The sequence below is a fragment of the Rhinopithecus roxellana genome, chromosome 19, assembly GCF_007565055.1.
Source record: "Rhinopithecus roxellana isolate Shanxi Qingling chromosome 19, ASM756505v1, whole genome shotgun sequence".
Taxonomy (NCBI): Eukaryota; Metazoa; Chordata; class Mammalia; order Primates; family Cercopithecidae; genus Rhinopithecus; species Rhinopithecus roxellana.
The window spans coordinates 2,985,884-3,006,049 of record NC_044567.1 but is presented as its reverse complement, the minus strand read 5'-3'; the positions used below and the strand labels follow the sequence as shown (position 1 = coordinate 3,006,049).

Sequence of the window (20,166 nt, the reverse complement as noted above, 5' to 3'; positions counted from 1 at the left end):
CGAGCCACAGTGTTTGGAGAAATAATTTAAACGAGCAGCATCAGAAACAGCCTCCTTGGGGGACTCCTAAATATGTTCAGGCTTTAGGATGGGAGTCTTTGGGGCTCAGAACCTTCTTAAAATATTCTAGGACTACAGTGTGCACTGAGTGCTGAGCAGGGCGAGCAGGAGGGGCTCTTTCAGGGAAGTCAGTTAAGAGCTGCCCCTGCCTCTGAGGTTCAGAGAAAAAAGAATTGTGAGGCCACGTTATCTGAGCAGGAGATACTCATCCAGTGCCTTTCCTCCCTTCTAAGCCCTTAGGGTTCCCTCTGTTCAGAACTGTACCAGGCAGGAAGAAATCAGCCCAGATTTGAATGGGGTGGGTACCTGCTGCCCTGTCCCAGGGGAGAACATGGTTAGGTTCCTCTCTACTGGGTGGGCACCCAGACTCAGCCACCTCACAGACCTCTGGAGGTGTTCCTCCAACCTTGTCGACACCCCTAAAAATGTCAACATTCCTGAGACCAAAATGGCTGATTCCCCTGAGTCCACCCAAACACAACTTTAAGATGAAAAAGGGGCCTCCCGCATTAATATTTCATCTTCATGACCTTATAATTTTTTGTTTGTTTGTTTAAAAATACCCCTGTCCGGTTTAAATTGTTGTCTCTTTGTCTCTGCCCACTTGCTTTTTGCAACAGTGGGCAGAGAGTTGTAAAATGACCGGCTGTTTCCAACTTGATCATTTTTCAGTGATGAAAAGGTATTTTGTTTTCAAGGGAGGTGCCTGTGCATGTCCGGGACTGAAGAAGTGTAAGGATGTCAGTGCTTTAGTGCTGGGAAGGTGCGAGCCTGGGTTGGGTCCGGGAGGGGTAGCTAGTATAGCCCAGTGGGTGTATGGGGGGGTGGTTAGGGCGGGAATCCTACCCAAGAATGTCCAGGGTCCCTCTCTTTGGCCTCTACACAGTCACTTGACACTCTGCCTTCATGACCCCAGCCCCAGCTCAAATCTTCTCTCCCCTCTCAATGAAATGAGGCCACCGTGAGAAACCGGTCCGGCTTTGCATCTCATTTACATAAATATTTATTAATCGTCATTAAACTGAACAGAAACACGCAATGCACTTCGGGTGTCCGACGGGAGTTTCATCTTCGCTACAAGAGGAAGGTAAAATTGCGTGTGTGTGGGTGAGTGTGTGGGTGTGTCGCCTGTAGGTTTGCATTTTTGCATCGTGTATTTGGATGCCTGATCCCCTGCCTCCGGTGGGGAGAAGGTCTCCTTTTGCCCCTTTTTGGGGGAACCTCCAGCAGGAGCCCTCAGACCTCTCCCCGCCCACCCACCAGCTAAAGCCAGAGGACTCCTTGGACCAAAAAATACTCTCTCCAGACACCGGAAATCGCCCTGCACCTGGCACCCACCGAGGCACAGTCCGGGCAGGGGTGGGGCTGCCCCCAGGTCTCCATCCCCACCCCTCACCCCAGGAGGGGACAGAAGTGCCCGCGGGGAGGAGGAGCCGGCGAGCTCACCTCCTTCTGCCCCCCCGGACGTCGGCGCCGGGCCTGTTTGTGCGTGCGGTGTGGTGTGCGTGTGTCTTTCATGCAAACCCTCCCTCCCTAAACCGACCCCCCAACAGTTTGCCATTCCATACAAATTTGGAAACAGGTTTTTAAAAAACAGCATGACGCACAACGGGGACGGGGCGGGGGAGGGCAGTGGCACTGGGGCCCCAAATCTCCGAGTCACTGATTGTAAGAACCTGGGGAGGGGGAGGGGGCGGCGCGGGCCCCCACTTCACCAAAGTGCACAGATCCGCGCTCGGGCGGGGCGGCCCGCTGGCCGGGCGGGGCATCCCGGGGCCGGGCCGGGCCGCGAGGCTCAGTGGAGCCTCCTTGCATAGATATTTGTGTCTTTGATTATTGGTAGTAGTGGGTTTTTTTGTTTGTTTTTTTTGTTTTTTGTTTTTTTTGCCTTTTATTGCTTCTAAAAGTCCTTACTGCGTTTTCTCTCCGATCCGGACTCTGCGTTCGGCTTCCGTCGCCTCTTAGCTTTTTTTTTTTTTTTTCTTTTGTATGTTTGTTTGTTTAAAAAAAGGAAAAGGGAAAAACGGATTCTAGTTACAAATTTTCTTGGCCTCTCTCTCCTCTCAATCCGCTTCCCCTCCCGCCAAAATTAAAATCGCAAAACGCGGAGACTGGAGGTTGGGGGTGAGGGCGTTCCAGGCCCGGGCTCCGGCACCCTGACTTCTACCCTCTTCAAGAAAGAGGGAGCGCCTGGCTCCTTTTTGCCTCGGCAGCTGGGTGTCTGTTTTTAAAATAATAATGAGAGGGTAAAACGCGTTCCATTGCTCAGCTGCCCCCTTACCAACGCCTTGGGCCTGCAGGGAGGAGGGGGAGGAGGAAACCTCAGCGAAGATATTGGGAATGGGGGAGGGGTGTCTCCAGGGAGCGCCCGGAGACTGGTCCCTGGAGAAGCACTCCTTGGGGGAGAGGAGGAGGGAACCCCTTGGGGAGAGAGAAGGCGAGTCCCCTGGGGGAAGCGAGGCCCCTGGGACGGGCCACCCACAGGTAACAGGACTGCGCTGCCCCAGGAGAGCGGCAGGACCGGTGGCCCGCTCCCCGCGCCCGGCGCTGGGGTCGGTGGGGGTGTCCCTGCGCTCTGGGGGCTGGGGACAGGGGGGAGGGCAAAGGCAAAAGAAAAAGAAAGGAGCCGGCGCGAAGTCTCAGTTATGAAAAAACGCATTGAGCTCCTCGTACATGGGGCCCCGGTCGTGGTGAAGGTGCATATCGTAAGACAAGAGATTCTCCGAGTGGACGCCCCCGCGCACAGCCGACGAGCCGAAGACTAGCCCGTGACCCGTGGGCCGCGAGCCAGGCAGCGCCGAGTAGTGCATAGAGTAGTGGTAGCTTTTCTCGTGGTCGGGCGAGGAGTCCTGCTTGAGCGAGAAGTTGCCATTGAGACAGAGCGGGGGGCTGAGCGGGCCCTCGTACTCGGAGCTGTTGTAGTCCGGGCTCGCGCCGCCACCGCCTGCCGCAGCATACAGCGTCTCGTAGGCGGCGCAGTAGCCGTGGGTCCGCAGGGCGTGCGCCGCGCCGCCGCCCAGGCCGCCGGCCGCCTGGCACTGTGCGCCCGCCAGGCGCGAGCACGGGTACGGGTAGGGGTGCATGGCGAACGGGCCGCCCGAGCCGTGGAAGCGGCCGGCACCGTCGGCGCCTTGCTCCGTGAGGAAGTTGCGCGAGTTGAGCTGCAGACAGCCGGCCACCAGATTGGTGGTGGGCTGCGACAGACCCTTGCACAGAGTCTGCACGTAGGACACTAGGTCTGGCCGCTTGCCGGAGCGCAGGATCTCCGAGAGCGCCCAGATGTAGTTCTTGGCTAGGCGCAGCGTCTCGATCTTGGACAACTTCTGCGTCTTGGAGTAGCAGGGCACCACCTTGCGCAGGTTGTCCAGGGCTGCGTTCAGGTCGTGCATGCGGTTGCGCTCCCGCGCGTTCGCCTTCTGTCGCCGAAGCTTGGAGCGCTCCAAGCGCGCCTTGGTCATCTTGCGCTTCTTGGGTCCGCGCTTCTTGGGCCGCTCGCCCTCCGCCTCGTCCAGTCCTTCTTCCTCCTCCTCTTCCTCCTCCTCCTCGCCCCCCAGCTCGCCTTCCTCCTTGACCTCGGCCAACGTGGCCTCCGGCCCCTCTTCTCCACGGAGAGGAACTGGCTTGGCCGCCCGGGCTGGCCCCGGAGCCCCCGGCCCGGGCGCAGGCGGTGGCGGTGGCGGCGCTTCGCCCTTGTCGCTCCTCGGCTCGTCGTCTTCGCCGTCGCCCCAGCTGGCGAACTTGGGCACGTCCGAGAGAAGGCCGGGCTCGCTGAACAGGCGGGTCAGCATGGTGCCTGAGGGCGCCCCGTGGGCGGGAAGGGGAGACAGACAGCACAAAGTGAGGGGCACGCTGGGGTCACGACGTCACTCACAACCCACCTCCACCCCCGAGTCTCGTGCAGGCTCCTGCCTAGGCTACCCTGGATGCCCACCTCCGCCGCCTGCCCCGCCCAGAGCCGGCCCAGCCCTACCCGGCTGCCGGCCTGGGATCTCGGCCCAGGCCCTCTCCCCGGCTCTGGGCCCCGGCTCCGCCCCTCGCTTGAATCGGGGGCTGCTCCCCGCGCCTGCTTCTTCTCAGGGTCAGGGCGGAGACCGGGTGGGGGTTTTAGGGACCAGATATCTTTGCCAGGGGAGGCGGCGCACTCGCCCTGAAAGCCTGTTCTCTCCTGGCAGTGGAGAGAGGCTGGTCGGCCGCCGGTGGGGACAGCTGCCCCGCTCAGCGCTCTCGCGGCCCGGGGCCCTCGGCCCAGCTCCCTTATCCTTCCAGTGGCTCTCACCCCCACGCTCCCTAATCCAATTTGCAACTTGGCTGCGCGCCGCCCCTTGCTTGGCCCCCACCCCCGCACCCCCAATTCCAGAGGCGGGAGGATCGTCTCCTCTAGCGGATGCGTCCCCAGCTCCCGGAGCCGGCTCTGGGCGGTGAGGACTGAAGCAGCAGGGCATGGGGAGGAGACTGAGAGAAACGAGCCCAGTCCGTCCCCCCTACGGTCAGGGACCCCCTTCCCCCTTCAAGCTGCCTCCCTCCCACACGGCTCTTCAGATCTCGTTGTATTTGGGGATTGATGGGGAAAAATCCAAATTTGTTTGTTTGCTTCCCTTTTTTTGGTGGTGGGGAAAGGTCGCAGGTTTTTTGGGACAACCATGGAGGGGTCCTCCGTCTCGGCCTCTTCGCATCTCCCCCTCCGTGATCCTGCCTTCCCCCCCCACCCCCCACCGAGCCCATCGCAGGCAGAGACACCTCCTCTGCAGCCCCCTGGGCTGCAGCCCCTAAGGGAGAGAGAATCTGGGGCGCCTCCGATGCCCACCCGATGAGGGGGGCATCAGCCCAGGAAGGAGGTATTTGAGGAACCTCCTCCTTTCGGCCGAAGCTGCCGCCCCCCCTCCCAACCGGCGGGTCAGATCTAGCTCCCTTTCGGACAACTTACCTCGGAGAGGAGTCAAGGGGAGAGGGGAGGGGAGGGGGGGAGGGGGCAAGAGAGAGAGGGGGGAGAAGCGGGATCTTCTCGCTTATTTCATTGTTCCCCCATCTTCAGGGAGCGGGGGCAGCGGCTCCTCAAGGCGGCGGGCGCCGGCGTCTTCAGAGCGCCATGCGAACCGCGGAGCGAGTGTGGCATCTCTACCAGGCGGGGTACCAGCCTCTATGCCAGGCCATATGGGCTTGGCACGTCACGGGCAGCAGCTATCACATGAGAGACGGTGATTGGCATGCGTCTGCACTGGGGGAGAGCCGGCTCCCCCGGGACCCGCCGCCATCTGTCACTCTCTACTCCAAAAAAAAAAAAAAAATTAAATAAATAAAGGAAATAAATAAATATTTCTGCTGCCCTCCCCTCCCCGCCCAACGCAGGGAAAGCAGGGATTGAGAGGAAGGTGGGAGGAGTTGCCCCCCTGGATATAGAGTCCCCCACATGGGAACAATGGGGTGGCAAGGCTGGACACTGGGGACTCGTGGTAGCCAATTCTATCCTCCCTCAGGGTCCCGCTCTGTCCATTTCCTCCCCTGCAGGCCCCCAAGGTGGGTCAGGAACCAGACCCTGGGCTGGGGAGAGGGGACCTCTGTGCTTGCCCCCACTCCCCAGGAGGGTCCCCTTGGCCACAAAGGGACAGCTGAGGCCCCCTCCCAGGATGGCTGTAAGGGGCGCCCCTGGCCCGAGCCCCATAGGTAGATATTGGCACCATGCCATCCCTCATCCCTGTCTGCCCCTCCCCCATCCGCCCTCACGCACACACAACATATGTGGCTAAACGAAATTCAAACCAAGGGAAAGACAGAGAAAGGGAAAGATGTGCCTGGATGTCTGTGCCTCTGCATGGGCGTGTGTGTGTCTGTGGGGACATGTGTGTATCTGTGGAGTCAGCCGATGGGAGATCTTTCTTTGGTTGTTGGGGGCGTATCCATGTTAGGGTGGAGGTGGGGAGGGGCTGTGAGATGAGCCTGTGCACCACCCATCTGGGGGTGGAGGGGAGGGTCTAAGTCTGGATTCCTAACCTAGAAACCTCTCACTCTCCACCTCCCACTGTCAGACAGGTGACCAGTCCACCAGCGGCTTTCTCTCTTGGCCTTCAGACTTGGTTATTTGAGGGAGGAAGAACAGGCAGTGCTGAGAACTGCCTAAGTTCCTGGATGAGACTCAAGCATTCTCCTCCCCTTGTGAATAATCTGAAAATACTGAAGCCAACCCCAGTAATCCCAAGAGTGGCCAAGGGGAGGTAGGTCAGACAGGTGTCTTGATAAGGAAGGTAGAAATTGCTGTTTTATCTTGTGGCTCACCTTTCAACCCTCTCACTGGGCCAGACGCAGATACAAATGGCACAGGTTGAAGAGGTGGCTTTGGATACACACACACACACTCTCATGCACACACACATACACACACACATGCATGCATACACATGCACACACATACCTGTTCCTCACCCTGTAGTGTGGAAAAATAGAGAACACACCGCTACTCAGATAGACACATGTATGTGAGCAGCATCACAGCCTGGTGTAGACAGACCCTTGTCCACACCCCATTTCGGGCATTTGTGTGTTTTAGACCCACATTTCATGCCCCTCCAGGCACTCTGGTTGACATATGCACACAACTTCAATTATACTTTCAGCACACACATGTTGATGTCCACCATGTGCCAAGCACTGTGGTGGTACAAAAATGAGCATGGGGAGGTCTTTACCCTCAGTCTGGGTGGGCAGGCTCTCTCCCTCTAGGAGGCTCCCCAGGGACCTTGGTAAGACACTGATCTGATGTTGGGTAGGCTGGATTAAGTTCTAAATAGAGATACACATCAGGAGGCCTTGGAGATAGGGGTGCTAGTGCTGCCTGAGACTCTTGGTGCTGCCTGAGTCACTTGGCTGGGAGTTGGAAGTAGCCTGAGAATGTACCTCTCCAACTCCTCTTCTCACAGAGGCCCATGGAGGGAAACAGACCTGCCTAGGAACACAGAGGGGAAACACAGAACTGGGCCTAGAACTCAGGCACTTGACCCACAGGCCAGTGCTCCACTTATAAGCCCACAATCTGCCTTAGTGGTTTCTAAAAATAAGCCTACCATGGTTCCCTTCATTCACGGGGCCTGGGTCTGCAAGGGGAATCTCATCTATGGCAGATAGTTGGGGTGGGGGGATTCTGGGCATGGCAGAGAAAGAGGCCAAAGGATGGGCCTCGGGTAGGCCAGAGACTCAGGAGTGCTGGCCAGCCCCCACCAAGTCTGGGCACAGCCTCGAAGGCTTTGCAATCCCTTTACTGAGGCAGGGTCCTCAATTCTGACTAGCAGCCTTTTTCCTGGAGTCTCCTGGCTCTGTGGTATTTCGATTACATGCCCATGCTCTGGGCTTCTGATTCCTGGCCAACTCCATTACCAACTTAAAAAAAAATGCTGGGCCCAGCACGGTGGCTCACACCTGTAATACCAACAGTTTGGGAGGCTAAGGCCAGCAGATCCCTTCAGCTCATGAGTTTGAGACCAGCCTGGGCAACATGGTGAAACTCTGCCACTGCCTAAAATACAAAAATTAGCCAGGCATGGCGGTGCATGCCTGTAGTCCCAGCTACTCCGGAGGCTGAGGTGAGAGGATCACTTGAGACCAGGAGGCAGAGGCTGAAGAGAGCTGTGATCATGCCGCTGCACTGCAGCCTGGGTGATAGAGCTAGACCTTGTCTCAAAAAAAATAAAATAAAATAAAATAAAAAAAAATGCTGAATGCTTTGAGCAAGTTATATAACATGTCTTGGTCTTGATTTCCTCATCTGTAAAATGGGACAAATTATGCTACACCCTCATAGGGCTGTTGTTAATACTAAATGGGATAATCCATGCCACGAATGAGCCTCCAATAAATGCCAACTCTTAATTAAAACACCTTTACAATATTATGCTTACAGTGTTAATTTTTTTGCCCATACCCCTCCCCACACACATTCAGAATGCTTGCTCTATATAGAAACTGAATTTTTGTTGAATTGATGGGCAAGTGAATGGATGAATAAGTGAACAAATGCTTCCTTGGGGGAGAAAGTTGTGCCTTCTTGCCTTCTCCCTTGGACACTGAGGGCTGGGTTAAACCCACCAGGGGTCTCACAGGCCCCTCCAGGCAGGAGGCAAAAACTTGTTCAGGATAGGGGAGCCCTTGGGTGGGGGGTTCCTGTCACCCTTCCAGCCAGCTGTCAGGAATGACCTCAACCCTCTGGATCTGAGAAGCTCCCCTCAGTCACCCGGAGAAGGAGGCCTGAGGTTGGGGCTGTGCACCTGAGGACTTCATCCCTTTCGTTCTGTCTCCTGCCTCTGTCTTTTCTTCCTTCAGAAAAATGGAACAAGTTTTTCTCACTCGACACATTTCAACTTTTTTTTAGAAGATACAATAAAAACCAGGGGAAAATTGGAACAGAGGGAGGTGTGGGATGGGCCTGCTTCAGACATGGGCTTGAAAGAGGCACAACACGTGTGTTCACATACACACGAGCAAGCATGAACACGCAGGGACATACGCGCATCTCTCTGTGCACCAGAGATGCAGAGATGCAGTGACGGAGAGACAGAAAGAGCCAGAAATGGAAGGAAGGAGACGGAAGGAGAAGGACACCCAGAGATGCCATCTGTTCCTCCCCCTGGCATTGGGGGAAGGGAGTTGGTGAGGGGCCTGGTCCCCTCCAGGTCTCTGAGAGAAAAAAGGGAGTGATGGGCACCTCAGCCAGGCCTGGAAGGCCCCCATTGCTGCTGCCCACTCCTCTTGGAAGAAGCTGGGAGCTGGGGGGCCTGAGGTTCCCATGGAGACATAGCCCCATCCCAAGGGAGGCCACAGTCTGGGCACCTAAAATGGCTGCCTCAGAGGGGTAGCGGCCATTTTGTACAGGCTCAGGTCCTGGGGGCAGGGGTGAGGGGGGCAGAGTGTATGTGTCAGGGAGGTGGGAGGTCACCTCTGAGGAGTCTGGGGGACTCTTGCTCAGGGCACAAGAAGAGTGTTCCAGAAACTGCTCTTGTTATACCCTCTGCTCCACCAAAATACATACATAAATCTTTAACTGCTCCACTCCATTCTGACACCCGGAGGGACAGCTAGCCAGTCACCACCCCCCGAATAAGATTGGTGGTCACCACCCCCCGAATGAGATTGGTGGGGGCAAATGTGCTGAAGGACACTTGATTTCCCACCAAAGCTCCAGGCAGGGAGGGCGGCGGCAGGTGGATCAAACCCAGGTGTCCAGTCCCTGGCCTCAGCCACACATTTATCTACCTCCTGGGGCCTCTCTGGGTTGAGTGGGGCCGGCAGGTGAGAATCCAGCGAGCTGGGGAGCGCGGGAAGGGAGGGGGCTGCCTGTCTTCTCACTCCCCTCCTCAGATTTGAGGGGAAGGGCAGGAATTTGGAGATCATTGAGGGGCCTGTGTTCCTGCCATTAGCTGTGCTGTGGGGGGAAGGGGAAAGGGAGGGGACAGGCTGGCATTGCCCAGCAGTGTTCCAGCAGTTCAAGATGCTCGAAGATTCCTCCTGAAGCATCAGAGCACCTGCCACCTCCCTCCCCAGCCCCTGCCCCACATCAAGTCCAAAGGATGCTGGGGGAGGGGGACCTGCAGCTTCTTCCTGGCTCTGGGGTGGGCACCTGCCCCACTGCCCCCTCCTCCCCGCCCGCCGCAGTATGCCGGGGAGCGGCGGGCACGCCAGATGGCGTGGCTGAGAATGCGGCGACGTTGCCGGGAGGTGAGGGCTGGCACGGGTGATATGCGGCTGCGTGCCTTGTGGTGCCATGGGGGAGGGGAGGGCAGGGCCAGTGAGGTGTAGCCCCCTCCTCCGTGCTGACCTCCTGTCCTGACCTCCACTCACCACCAGGATTCTCTTCAACTTCCTCTGCCTGCTCCTTTTGGGTGTGGGCCTAGACCCCACCCAAAGATAGGTAGGACCAGCCTGACGCTGACAGACAGAGGTCAGACCTCTGTTGCATCCTTGTCCCCCTGTCGCACCCCCAATCAGGGACAAAGGATGGATTGAGGAGACCTGCCACTCCTGCACCAAAGCCACCCCCCTCTGGATTGTTTCCTTGCTCTAAAGGTGGCATGACCTTTGCTCCAGTAACCTTTGACTTCTGGCCTCTAAGCCCTGTTTTTCTGAGAAGAGCTCTTTCCCTCATGGGCACTGGTCCCTGAGTTTCCCTTTGGTCAAATGCATTCTCATTTCTCACTAAGATGCTTCCTGGACACCTCCTCCTGGAAGCCTTCCCTGACCTCCCCGGGCAGGGTAGCTTACCACCCTTTGTTAGAAGGATCCATTTACCCATCTGTCTCCTTGCCTGGACCCTGGTGATGACTTGTTCTGTATCTCTTTAGTCTCAGGCTTCATACTGGGCAACATAGTGAGACTCCCGTCTCTAAAATAAAATAAATACAAATGCCAGGAGTCTCCACCCTTTATGCCAGGCAGTCCTTCCCAGATTCACTCCTGGGGCTGATTCAACCTGCCTGGTGCCACACACACAGCTCTCACTGAGTTCGTACTTCATACATGCTTGTTGCATTAATGCCCATCTGGGTCAGAGAGTTTGGGTCCTGGGACCTTTCTCCTGAGACCCTCGTAAAGCAGAAAAGCTGAGGGTCCCGGTCAAGCCCAGAGTCCTCAGCCCCTTCCCTTGCCTTTTGCACAAATTGCAGTCTGGAGAGGTGGACTTGGGATGGGGGAGGTCACAGATTTCCCCCAAAGAAGGGCAAGGAGGCTGAGCCTGGGACTGCCAGACTTGCTTCCTGGTACCAGGCCCTGATGCTGAGGCCACAGGGCCTGCCCTGCTGTGGACTTTCTGCTTGGTCTCCACACCTTCACCTTTCAGCAGGCTCAGAGTCCCCTCCTTCTTACCCCACCCTACTCTTGCTCTGCATGGGGCACTCTGAGGCGAGATGAGGTCCAGGGATACAGCTGCGTCCCGCTCCCGCTGCTGCATCTCTGCTGATGCTGCTCCCCAGTATCTCAGAACCCTTCTGTCTTATGGGCCTGACCCAGTCCCTCCTCTTCCGGGAAGTTGGCCGTGACTTCTTAAGGGCCCTTGCTTCTCTGGCTTCCCTCACTGGACCAAGGCTACCCACCCTGCACATCCTACCCAAAATGCAAATCCAAACATGGTATTTGCCTATTCTGGCACCTTCCATGGCTCCCCAGTGCCCCTAAGATGAGGCCATGCTCTTTAGGGACACCCCTGATTTAGCTGCTGCTTTTATCTGTGCCCTCAGCAGCTCCAACTATTTCTGATTTTACAAGTCTCATGCCTAGGAACCTTTGTTCAGGCTGTTCTCTCTTCCTGAGGTGTCCAGTCCAGCTTCCTCACTCCTTAAGCCTAAGCGTCACCTCCTCCAGGAAGCCACTCTGGGCAGCATATTTCATGAAGGCAGGAAGTGGACCCAGGGCCTGGCACACAGAATATCCTCAATATATAGCTGTGGCACCAAGACCTGTTCTGCCTCTGTTGGGAGGGTGGTGGTGTCGGTTCTTCTGCCCCCAACATGTAAGGCTGCAGCCAGCACAGGACCTCTACCCACAGGAAGTCGCTCCTCGAAATCTTCCCTCTTTTCTCTTCAGCTTCCCCACCAATACCAGAACTGACATGGAATGTCAGTTTTCCCCTTTGTAAAATGGGCGTGCTAATAAGCTTCAGATGAGCTAACAGCTCTGTCCAGAGGTGGCTGATTTTGCCTCAAGCCTCTGATCAGCGTTATTTTTTTCCTTTATTTTTTCTTTTATATTTATTTATTTATTTATTTTTGAGACAGGGTCTCGTTCTGTCACCTAGGCTGGAGTGCAGTGGCACAATCTCAGCTCACTGCAGCCTCCACCTCCTGGGCTCAACAATCTTCCCACCTCAGCCTCCTGAGTAACTGGGATTACAGGCGTAAGCCACCGCGCCTGGTCTAACTTTTGTATTTTTAGTAGAGATGGGGTTTCATCATGTTGGCCAGCCTGGTCTTGAACTCCTGACCTCAAGACCTCCTCTGCCCACCTTGGCCTCCCAAAGTGTTGGGATTACAGGCGTGAGCCCTGCACCTGGCCCAATGTTATTTTTTTTTATTTCGTTCCTGCAGCTCTCTTCATCACCATATCTTTGTTCTGCTTCTCTTGTGAGTTTTCCATGGAGAAGTTGATATGTCTTGCTCCAGCCCCTCCCAAACTCACTCCCAGAGTCCACACAGGAATGCAGACGAACAGGGAGCTCAAGGTGGCAACTGGACCAGAGTTAGCAGCCGTGACCTTGGTCAGATCATGTAACCCCCTGCTTCCTCATCTGTAAAATGGGACTAGTGCCACAGTTCACCTGGTCACCTGCAGTTCAGCACTGATGGCAGGAACAAAAGGATGGCAGGTTAGGAAGTGCGCTCTTGGGTGGCCAAGTGCTGGTGGATGGGGGATGGGGAACTCCTTCCTGATGCTGCAGCACAGGGCAGTGGGGAGAGCGCAGGACCAGGCTGCATCCTGGGCTCTCTTTCCTTAGGGCGGGCACTGTTGTGATCTTCCCTGTGACCTGGGTATTTTCCAGTTTCTGCCCCTGGAAATCAGAGCCAGGGATCTGGGCTGGGGAATTTTAGGGGCTTGGTGCTGGACTATTCTCTGAAATGTCCCTTGAGCCCATGGGTGCAGGGGACATATGGGCCTGACAGTAGGCATGGATGACCCACACCTTAGTGGTGGTGCTGGTGCTCGGGAGGACAGCCCCAAAGGGTCACTGGGGCAGAATGTATGGTGTATGTGCAGGACATGGTCAGGCTAGGAGGTCACAATTTAACCAGAGATCTCTTGAGTCAGCCCCAGGAGTGGACCTGGGAAGGACTGCCTGGCATAAAGGGTGGAGATTCCTTCCTTCTTTCCTTCCTTCCTTCCTTCCTTCCTTCCTTCCTTCCTTCCTTCCTTCCTTCCTTCCTTCCTTCCTTCCTTCCTTCCTTCCTCCCTCCCTCCCTCCCTCCTTCCCTCCCTTCCTTCCTTCCTTTTTTCTTTTTTTGAGACGGAGTCTTGCTCTGTCGCCCAGGCTGGAGTGCAATGGTGCGATCCCAGCTCACTGCAACCTCTGTCTCCCGGTTCAAGCAATTCTTCTGCCTCAGCCTCCTGAGTAACTAGGACTACAGGCGCACGCCACCACGCCCAGTGAGGCAGGTCTCGAACTCCTGACCTCAAGCAATCCACCCACTTTGGCCTACCAAAGTGCTGGGATTACAGGTGTGAGTCACCATGCCCAGTCATTTTTTTTTTTTTTTTTTAGAGACAGGAGTGTTGCTATGTTGCCCAGGCTGGACTCAAATACCTGGCTTCAAGCAATCTTCCCACCTGAGCCTCCCAAGTAGCTGGGACTACAGGCCCACACCTCCGTGCCCTGCCTGACTTTTTAATTGGAGTCCACAGGGAGGGAAGGGAATAGTCTAGAGAGGTAGGGTCTCATGGACCCACTCCCCATTTTACAGATGTAGAAGCCACAGAGAAGGGAAGCAACCTGCCTGGTGTCACACAATAAGTGAGTGGCAGATCGTGGACAGGAAACCAGGACCCTGTTGCCACTTTGAAGTCCTCCCGTTCCCAGAGCCTCAGCACTGTGTGATAACATACTTAACAATGTAATAATGACAATGGTGAGTGCTATCTGTGCCAGGCACTGGCCTTCACAGGAATCTTATTGTATTCTTGACAAGACATCTGTGGGAGGGATTCCTACAACCACCACTTAAAGATCAGCATGCTGAAGCGCAGAGAGGTTGCCGTCAAGGCTGATGTGTCAGGGTCACATAGCTAGAAAGTGGCTGAGCTGGGATTCGAACCAAGTTTGGCTTGACTCCAGGGTTCATGCTCTTACTCACTATTATGAAGTGTGTCCCTTTCTCCGAAACAGCTGTGGTCTCCACACCGTAGGACCAGCAGACCCCACAATGGAAAGGGAAAGGAGGGTACCCTGGGAAGGACTTGTGCCCAGGGTTTGCCCTCTGGCCAGGTCCCCAAGTCACAGGAGCTATGCCCTGGCCTGGATCTATCAAGTTCTGCTCATGGGTGGGTAGGTGGGTGGAGGCTGCTTCTAAACACAGAGAGGGAGCAGTCACATTAAACATGGAGTTTTTCCACCCTGTGTGCCATTTCCCTCAGCTTCTTCAGAAGACGCCCTCCTAGCCCTTGCAGACTCAGCGAGGTGCTACCTCCACCAGGAAGTCCTCCCTGATGTCCCCTGATGGCGCTCCCGCCGCTGGCCTTTGGCACCGCGTTGAACATTTGGGGATGGACGATCCAGCTTTAGGAGCGCCAGCTTCACAACTTGCTCACCAGTTGCCTGCAGCCCCCGCCCCCGTCTGCCCTCCCGTCTGTAAAATGGGAATAAGGAGGCTTGCCTCACAAAATCTTTGCGAGGAGGAGCAGCGGCGTCCTAGGAGCAAGCACCTGGCGCCCGGTGGGCCCCCGCCACTCGCTCCTTCTCCCCCTTGTCCTTCTCCTGGCTTGCTCCCGGTTCTTTCCTCGCCACCCCCGCCCCGCGCCTGGCACGGCGCCCGGCGCGCCCCAGCCGCCCAATCCCGGCTCGCAGCCCTGACTTCCTGCCTGCCGGGCTCCCTCGGCACGTGCCCAGCGCCCCCTGGGACCGCGCGCCCTCCCGGGCGGCCTCCCCTCGGCCCAGAGCAGGGCTTAGGGGCGCAGGTCGCCCCGGCTCGGAGGTGGGGCCGGCCGCGGCGGCGGAAAGGGGACGCTGCCCCTTTAAGGTGCCACCGCCGCGTGGCAGGGAAACAGCTTGTGCCAGCCCCATTCCTCCCGGCTCCGCTCGCTACAAGAAACACAATGCATAACAATCAGGCGCGCGCTTGGAGCCGTGCCACGCGGCGCGGGCGGGGCGGGGCTGCTGGCTGGGCCGGGCGGGGGCGCCAGGGTCGCGACCCCCGACCTGCGTCCTGAGCCCGCAGGGGAGTCCTGCCCCAGGCTCCCGGGCGCGGCAGCCCTGTGCCCCAGCGAGGTGCCTGGGTGCCCCCCGCCTCGCCCGTGCTCGCCTCCCCTCCCTCCCCGCCATCGCGCTCCCTACAAAGTTCATTCCCACTAACTCTTTTCCAGGCCACTTCCCCCTCACATCTGACAATCGGGGCCCCTCATTCTCCCAGTAATCACTCCACTGCACTAATTGCACATGCAAATATGCAAATGCGTATTAATTAATTACTATACTAATTAGTTCTGTGGTATTTGCGAGTAATAAATCATTGGATGGGAGCGAGGAAGCTGGAGACCTGGCCCATTTTCATTCTGCATAAAATTTTAATGGTCTCTCTGGCTGATCCGGGACGGCAGCGCGCGGAGAGTCTCTTAAAGGGCCAGTGGCGGCGGGAAGCGGCAGCGGCGGGGATCGCCGGTGACCCCAGCGGGGACTGGCGCCCTGGACGGGCTTGGAGATGCGGCCTCACGTTCTGCAGGGGCCGTCTCCGGCGTGCGGTGGCTTCTGCTTCCCGCTCTGGGGCTCAGTGTCCTCCCAAGTGGCTTCTAAGGAGAGAACGTGGGAGGGGACCAGGAGGCTGAGCTAGGATTCTTTAAGAAAGGAAAGAAGTCTAGGAGATGTGAGAGGCCAATGCCAAGGCTTTGGGACCCCAGGTAGCCTAGGAGACAGGAATGAAGACTCCATCTCCTGGATGGCTGAGTAAACTGAGGCACAGGACAGGCCAATCTTAGCTCCCACCCCTCTTCTCCCAAGGGGAGGGAAGCTAGAAGGATGTTCTGGGTGGCCCCCGCCTTTTCTTGTATCTCATGGGGGCCACAAGGTTGGGGGTGCCTCCAGCTTTCCCCTTCCATATGATCAAACCGCTGCCCCGCCCCCATGGGCACCAGCTGGCACCCTGGCAGAGTAGTCCTGGGCTTGAGTGGGCCCTTGGGACCCTGCTTTATTTCAAGGAGGTAGTCAGGACCCGGGCACAGGGAGGGGGCTGGCTGCTTTGCAGGGCCATTGACCGGGGGAGTCAGAGGGAACCAGTTGTGCTCATGCCAGGGTGTAGGAGGATACCAGAGGTGGGCACCTTAAGGAGGTGGGGACTGTGGGCTTGTCCTGAGCTGGTATTCCCCATGCCAGGGTCTCTAGTCTGGTTCTGCTCAGCCTCCAACCTTTTGCCAGCAACAAGCCCCTGGATGAGGCACAGTCTAAGGAGGGTCAGTGCTCTAGTGGGGGCCGATGATAATGACAGCAACTAACAAGACTATTAACTCGGCAAACATTTATTTAGGGGGAGAACTGTTCAGCAAGCTCTAGGTGCCTCACGACCCCCCAGTGACACAAGTTCTGTTAAAGTCTCCGTTTTAAGGATGGAGAAACAGGGGCACACGAAGTTTAAGCAACCTGCTCAAGGTCACCCAGCTGTGAGTAGTGGAGTGGAGTTTGAACCAGACAGTCCAGCTCTGACATCCGGGTTCTTCCCAGCACTCCACCTCTCCCCACCACCATTTCTGTAGCTCCTGCTCTGATCCATGTCCTGTGCTAAGAACTGCATGGGCAGTATCCCATCCAACCCTTGCAACAACCCAGAAGGTAGGTTCTGAAATTATCTCCATGTGGAACACAAGGCTCAGAGAGATTGACTAAGCTGTTCTGAAACACACAGGGAAGATGTAGCAAGGCCAGGCTCACACCGGGCCTGTGCGAGGGGCAGAGTCCAACAGAGTGCCCCAGGCCCTCTGATCCCTCCCCATCTTTGTCCCTGCTGGGATCTCTGACTCCTGGCAGAGCAAGAGGGCGTCATGACAGCCCCTGCTGACTAGAGAAATGGAAGGGCTTTCGGTTAGATGGTGGGGAGAACTTGCTTCTTGAAAGGTGGGGGCTCCGGCGGCTGTGGTGGGATGGAGCCTTTTCTTCCCTTTCCAGAAGCAGGCCAAGAAAGGGCCTTGGCTGTGTAGTGGGAGATGGATGGGGATGGGGGTGGAGGGGTTGGGGAGAACAGAAGGGCCCAGAATGATAAAGCCTTATGAGGACCACATAACTCAGGAATCCTGGCTGGGTTTTAAAAATGTTGTCCCTGATAGGCCGGGCGCAGTGGCTCACACCTGTAATCCTAGCACTTTGGGAGGCCAAGGCAGGCTGATCACTTGAGGTCAAGAGTTCGAGACCAGCCTGGCCAACATGGTGAAACCCTGTCTCTACTAAAACTACAAAATTAGCTGGGTGTGGTGGCGGGCGTCTGTAATCTCAGCTACTTGGAAAGCTGAGTCAGGAGAATTGCTTGAACCTGGGAGGCGAAGGTTACAGTGAGCCAAGATCGCTGCCACTGCACTCCAGTTTGGGGGACAAGAGCAAGACTCCGTCTCAAAAAAAAAAAAAAATTGTCCCTGCATTCCTACCTGCCCCCCACCCATTTCCCCTGGCAATCTCTTGGGTACCCCTACCACAATAATTGCTATTTGGCTTTCCTATTTGGGTTTTCCAGGAGCTTCGGTCTCCAGCAGGGGGACGAGAAGATAATACTAAGCATCACTTTGTAATAAATCACATTTTTAAACTGTGTGCTTATGAGCATCAACTTGCTTAGTTTTTAAAATTCTATTGTTATCCCCATTTTCTAAATGGAGACACCAAGGAAGGAGAGAGGTTAAATGACTTGGCCAAGGTCACACAGCTAGTAAGTGGTAGAACTGGGACTTGAACTTCTGAGCTGGGGTGCTTCACCACCCTGCACACGCTGAGCCAGATTGACCCCCTTGCCCAGCAGTCAGGGATCATGGTGGCAGCTGGCCTTTCACCCTGGGTGCCTTTGAAACTTGCAGATGCAAAGAGAAAGAACAGGCCTCAAGCCTGCAGTTCACACGGCCCTGCCTGCCCCACATGAATTTTCATGATGCTGTTTATATGTTAGTAGAAGCTGGGCAAAGTGAGTGTTCAGGTGGCCCCGATCCCTCCTCACTAGAGCTTCAGGACGGGTGAGCAAGCACCAGGAGCTCCAGAACAGGATGCTATCCCAGCCTCTCTTGCCTCTTCACAGCCCACCCTTGAGAGCACAGCAGGGTCAGGGAGTCTGTTAGCATCTGTCAGGGGGTCCACCCTGAGACAGAACACTGGGATTCCAGTGCTCTCAGGACCCCCTTACCTCCTGGTGCCTCAGGGGGGCTTCCCCAGGGAATCTGGACACCCTCATTTCCCCAGAACTAGAGAAACCTTTGACACCCACCTTCTGGACCTGGAAGTCCGGTGGGATGTGGGGATTGTGGGACTTACGGAGGGATGGCCCTTGGGCTGCAGCCCATTAGGAAAGAAAACTCATCCCTGTCTCAGCACTCCACTGACGACCAGAGAAGCTGGGTTCATCAAGGTCCACAACCCCGCCCCCGCCCACAGCCCCGCAAGATGCCCAGTTTCTGGGTGAATGGGGGCAAGTTGGAGAGGTTGGAGAAAGAAGGCAGGAGGGGCAGGCTGGCGGCTCTGAGCTTCTCCATGTAGCCCCCGGGGCCGGGTGCCTGGGCAGGAGGACGGGGCAGAGCAGCTGCTGGCGATTTATTAAGCAGTCACGGAAAAATTGGTTTATAAATTAACAGCTGTTTTAACTTTAGGGCCTCTTCTTCAGGGAATGGAAGCAGCCGACTGGACCGGGATTGGAGTGTGTGAAGCTGGTGGAGGGAGTGGGAGGCGGCGGGCTCCGGCAGCTGGCATTCTTCGGGGGCAGCCTCAGCTGGCACCTCGGGGGGCACCAGGCAGTGGCCAGAGCAGGGGGTCTCCAGGTGCCGGGGGCTGAGGCTGCCCCCCTGTGGGCTGCAGCTTGCTCTCTTCTCAACAACCTCCCAGCTCCCACCTGGGGGCGCCAGAGGGCACATATAAGGCTGTACTCATTTGTGCCACCAGAGGGCAGCCTCCGCACATTGATTTCTGCTGCTCCCGAGAACGGTCCAAACTGGCGGGACTGAGCGAGAGAGAAACCTGGTCCAGGGCAGAGAAAGAGAGGAGCCCGCTGCAGTGCGTGCACGCGATCTTCCACGCGTCCATCCTGAACGTGTTAAAAGCAGCAGTTAAAGCGGGAGGGCTCTGGAGTTAGACTGTCTGCGTTTGAACCCAGGCTCTGGGCAAAAGCTGCTGAACCTCTCTGAATCTAATAGCCTCATCTGTGAATTGGAAGGATACCAGCAAGGATTAAATGAGAGTGCATAGGAAGGGCCTAGCCCGGTGCCCAGCACAGAGGCTCCCTATATGTAACTGTTGTCAATTTCTGACTCATGTATTCATCTATTCATTCACTTCTCAAACCATCCTCTGGGCGTCATGCAGTGCCTGCTGTATTCTGGGTACTGTGGCAGGTCGGTGATGATGTAAACAGAGATGACGGCCGACGACGGTGGTTCACGCCTGTAATCCCAGCCCTTTGGGAGGCCAAGGCAGAAGGATCACTTGAGCCCAGGAGTTCCAGACCAGCCTGGGCAACAAAGTGAGACCCTGTCTCTACAAAAAATAATATAAAAAAATTAGCCAGCTGTGGTGGTGTACATCTGTAGTTCCAGCAACACAGAAGGCTGAGGCAGGAGGATCGGTTGAGCCTAGGAGGTCGAGGCTGCAGTGAGCCGTGATGGCGCCACTGCCCTCCAGCCTGGGCAACAGAGCAAGACCCTGTCTCAAAAAAAAAAAAAAAAAAATGATGAGAAAGACACGTATCAAAATAGTGTGCTAAGAGTTACGATATACCCAATGAGGGGAGAAGGGAGATTGACTTGGATTGGAGCAAAAACGAACGTTCTGGGGTGACAGAAACATTATATATCTGTATTGTGGTGGTGGTCAAATGCTATATAAATTTCCAAAAACTCATTGAAATGTATATTTAACACTTTATTGTATGCAAACTGTAACTCCACAAAATTTGGAACAAAGCACCTAAGCACCCAATGTGAATTTACTGAATGGGCAAAGGGACGGTTGATGGGTGAATGAATGAATGAGTCCGTGTATAAATGAACGTCTCAGATTGTTGTCCACCTGTCCTGGTGCCACCACTGCTCCTATCGAGGGTGTCCTTGCCCTCTGCTCTTGGGTACACGGCCTTCCCCAGGGGAGGTGGGCCTTGGAATTCCTCTTCCTCCTCCGTCCCCACTTCTCCCTTCCCCCAAGGGCAGGGAAACACACCCAGGGCTCCCAGCCAGCACTCCCGGCTCCTCTCAGGGTGC

The 20,166-nt window shown here is 56.2% G+C and overlaps 1 protein-coding gene across 1 annotated transcript; it reads right to left on the bottom strand.

The window, feature by feature from the left end:
- Positions 1–2,043: 2,043 nt before the first annotated feature.
- Positions 2,044–5,177, bottom strand: NEUROD2 (neuronal differentiation 2). The gene is made up of 2 exons (XM_010379312.2): positions 4,985–5,177; positions 2,044–3,853 (listed from the first exon to the last, which is right to left on the bottom strand). Exon 2 carries the CDS (start codon positions 3,846–3,848, stop codon positions 2,700–2,702), a length of 1,149 nt encoding a protein of 382 aa, XP_010377614.1. The 5' UTR covers positions 3,849–3,853; positions 4,985–5,177; the 3' UTR covers positions 2,044–2,699.
- Between the last annotated feature and the right edge of the window lie 14,989 nt (positions 5,178–20,166).

Excerpts from the sequence above, each read along its gene's own strand:
- NEUROD2 (XM_010379312.2), bottom strand. The coding sequence starts at position 3,848 with ATGCTGACCCGCCTGTTCAGCGAGCCCGGCCTTCTCTCGGACGTGCCC.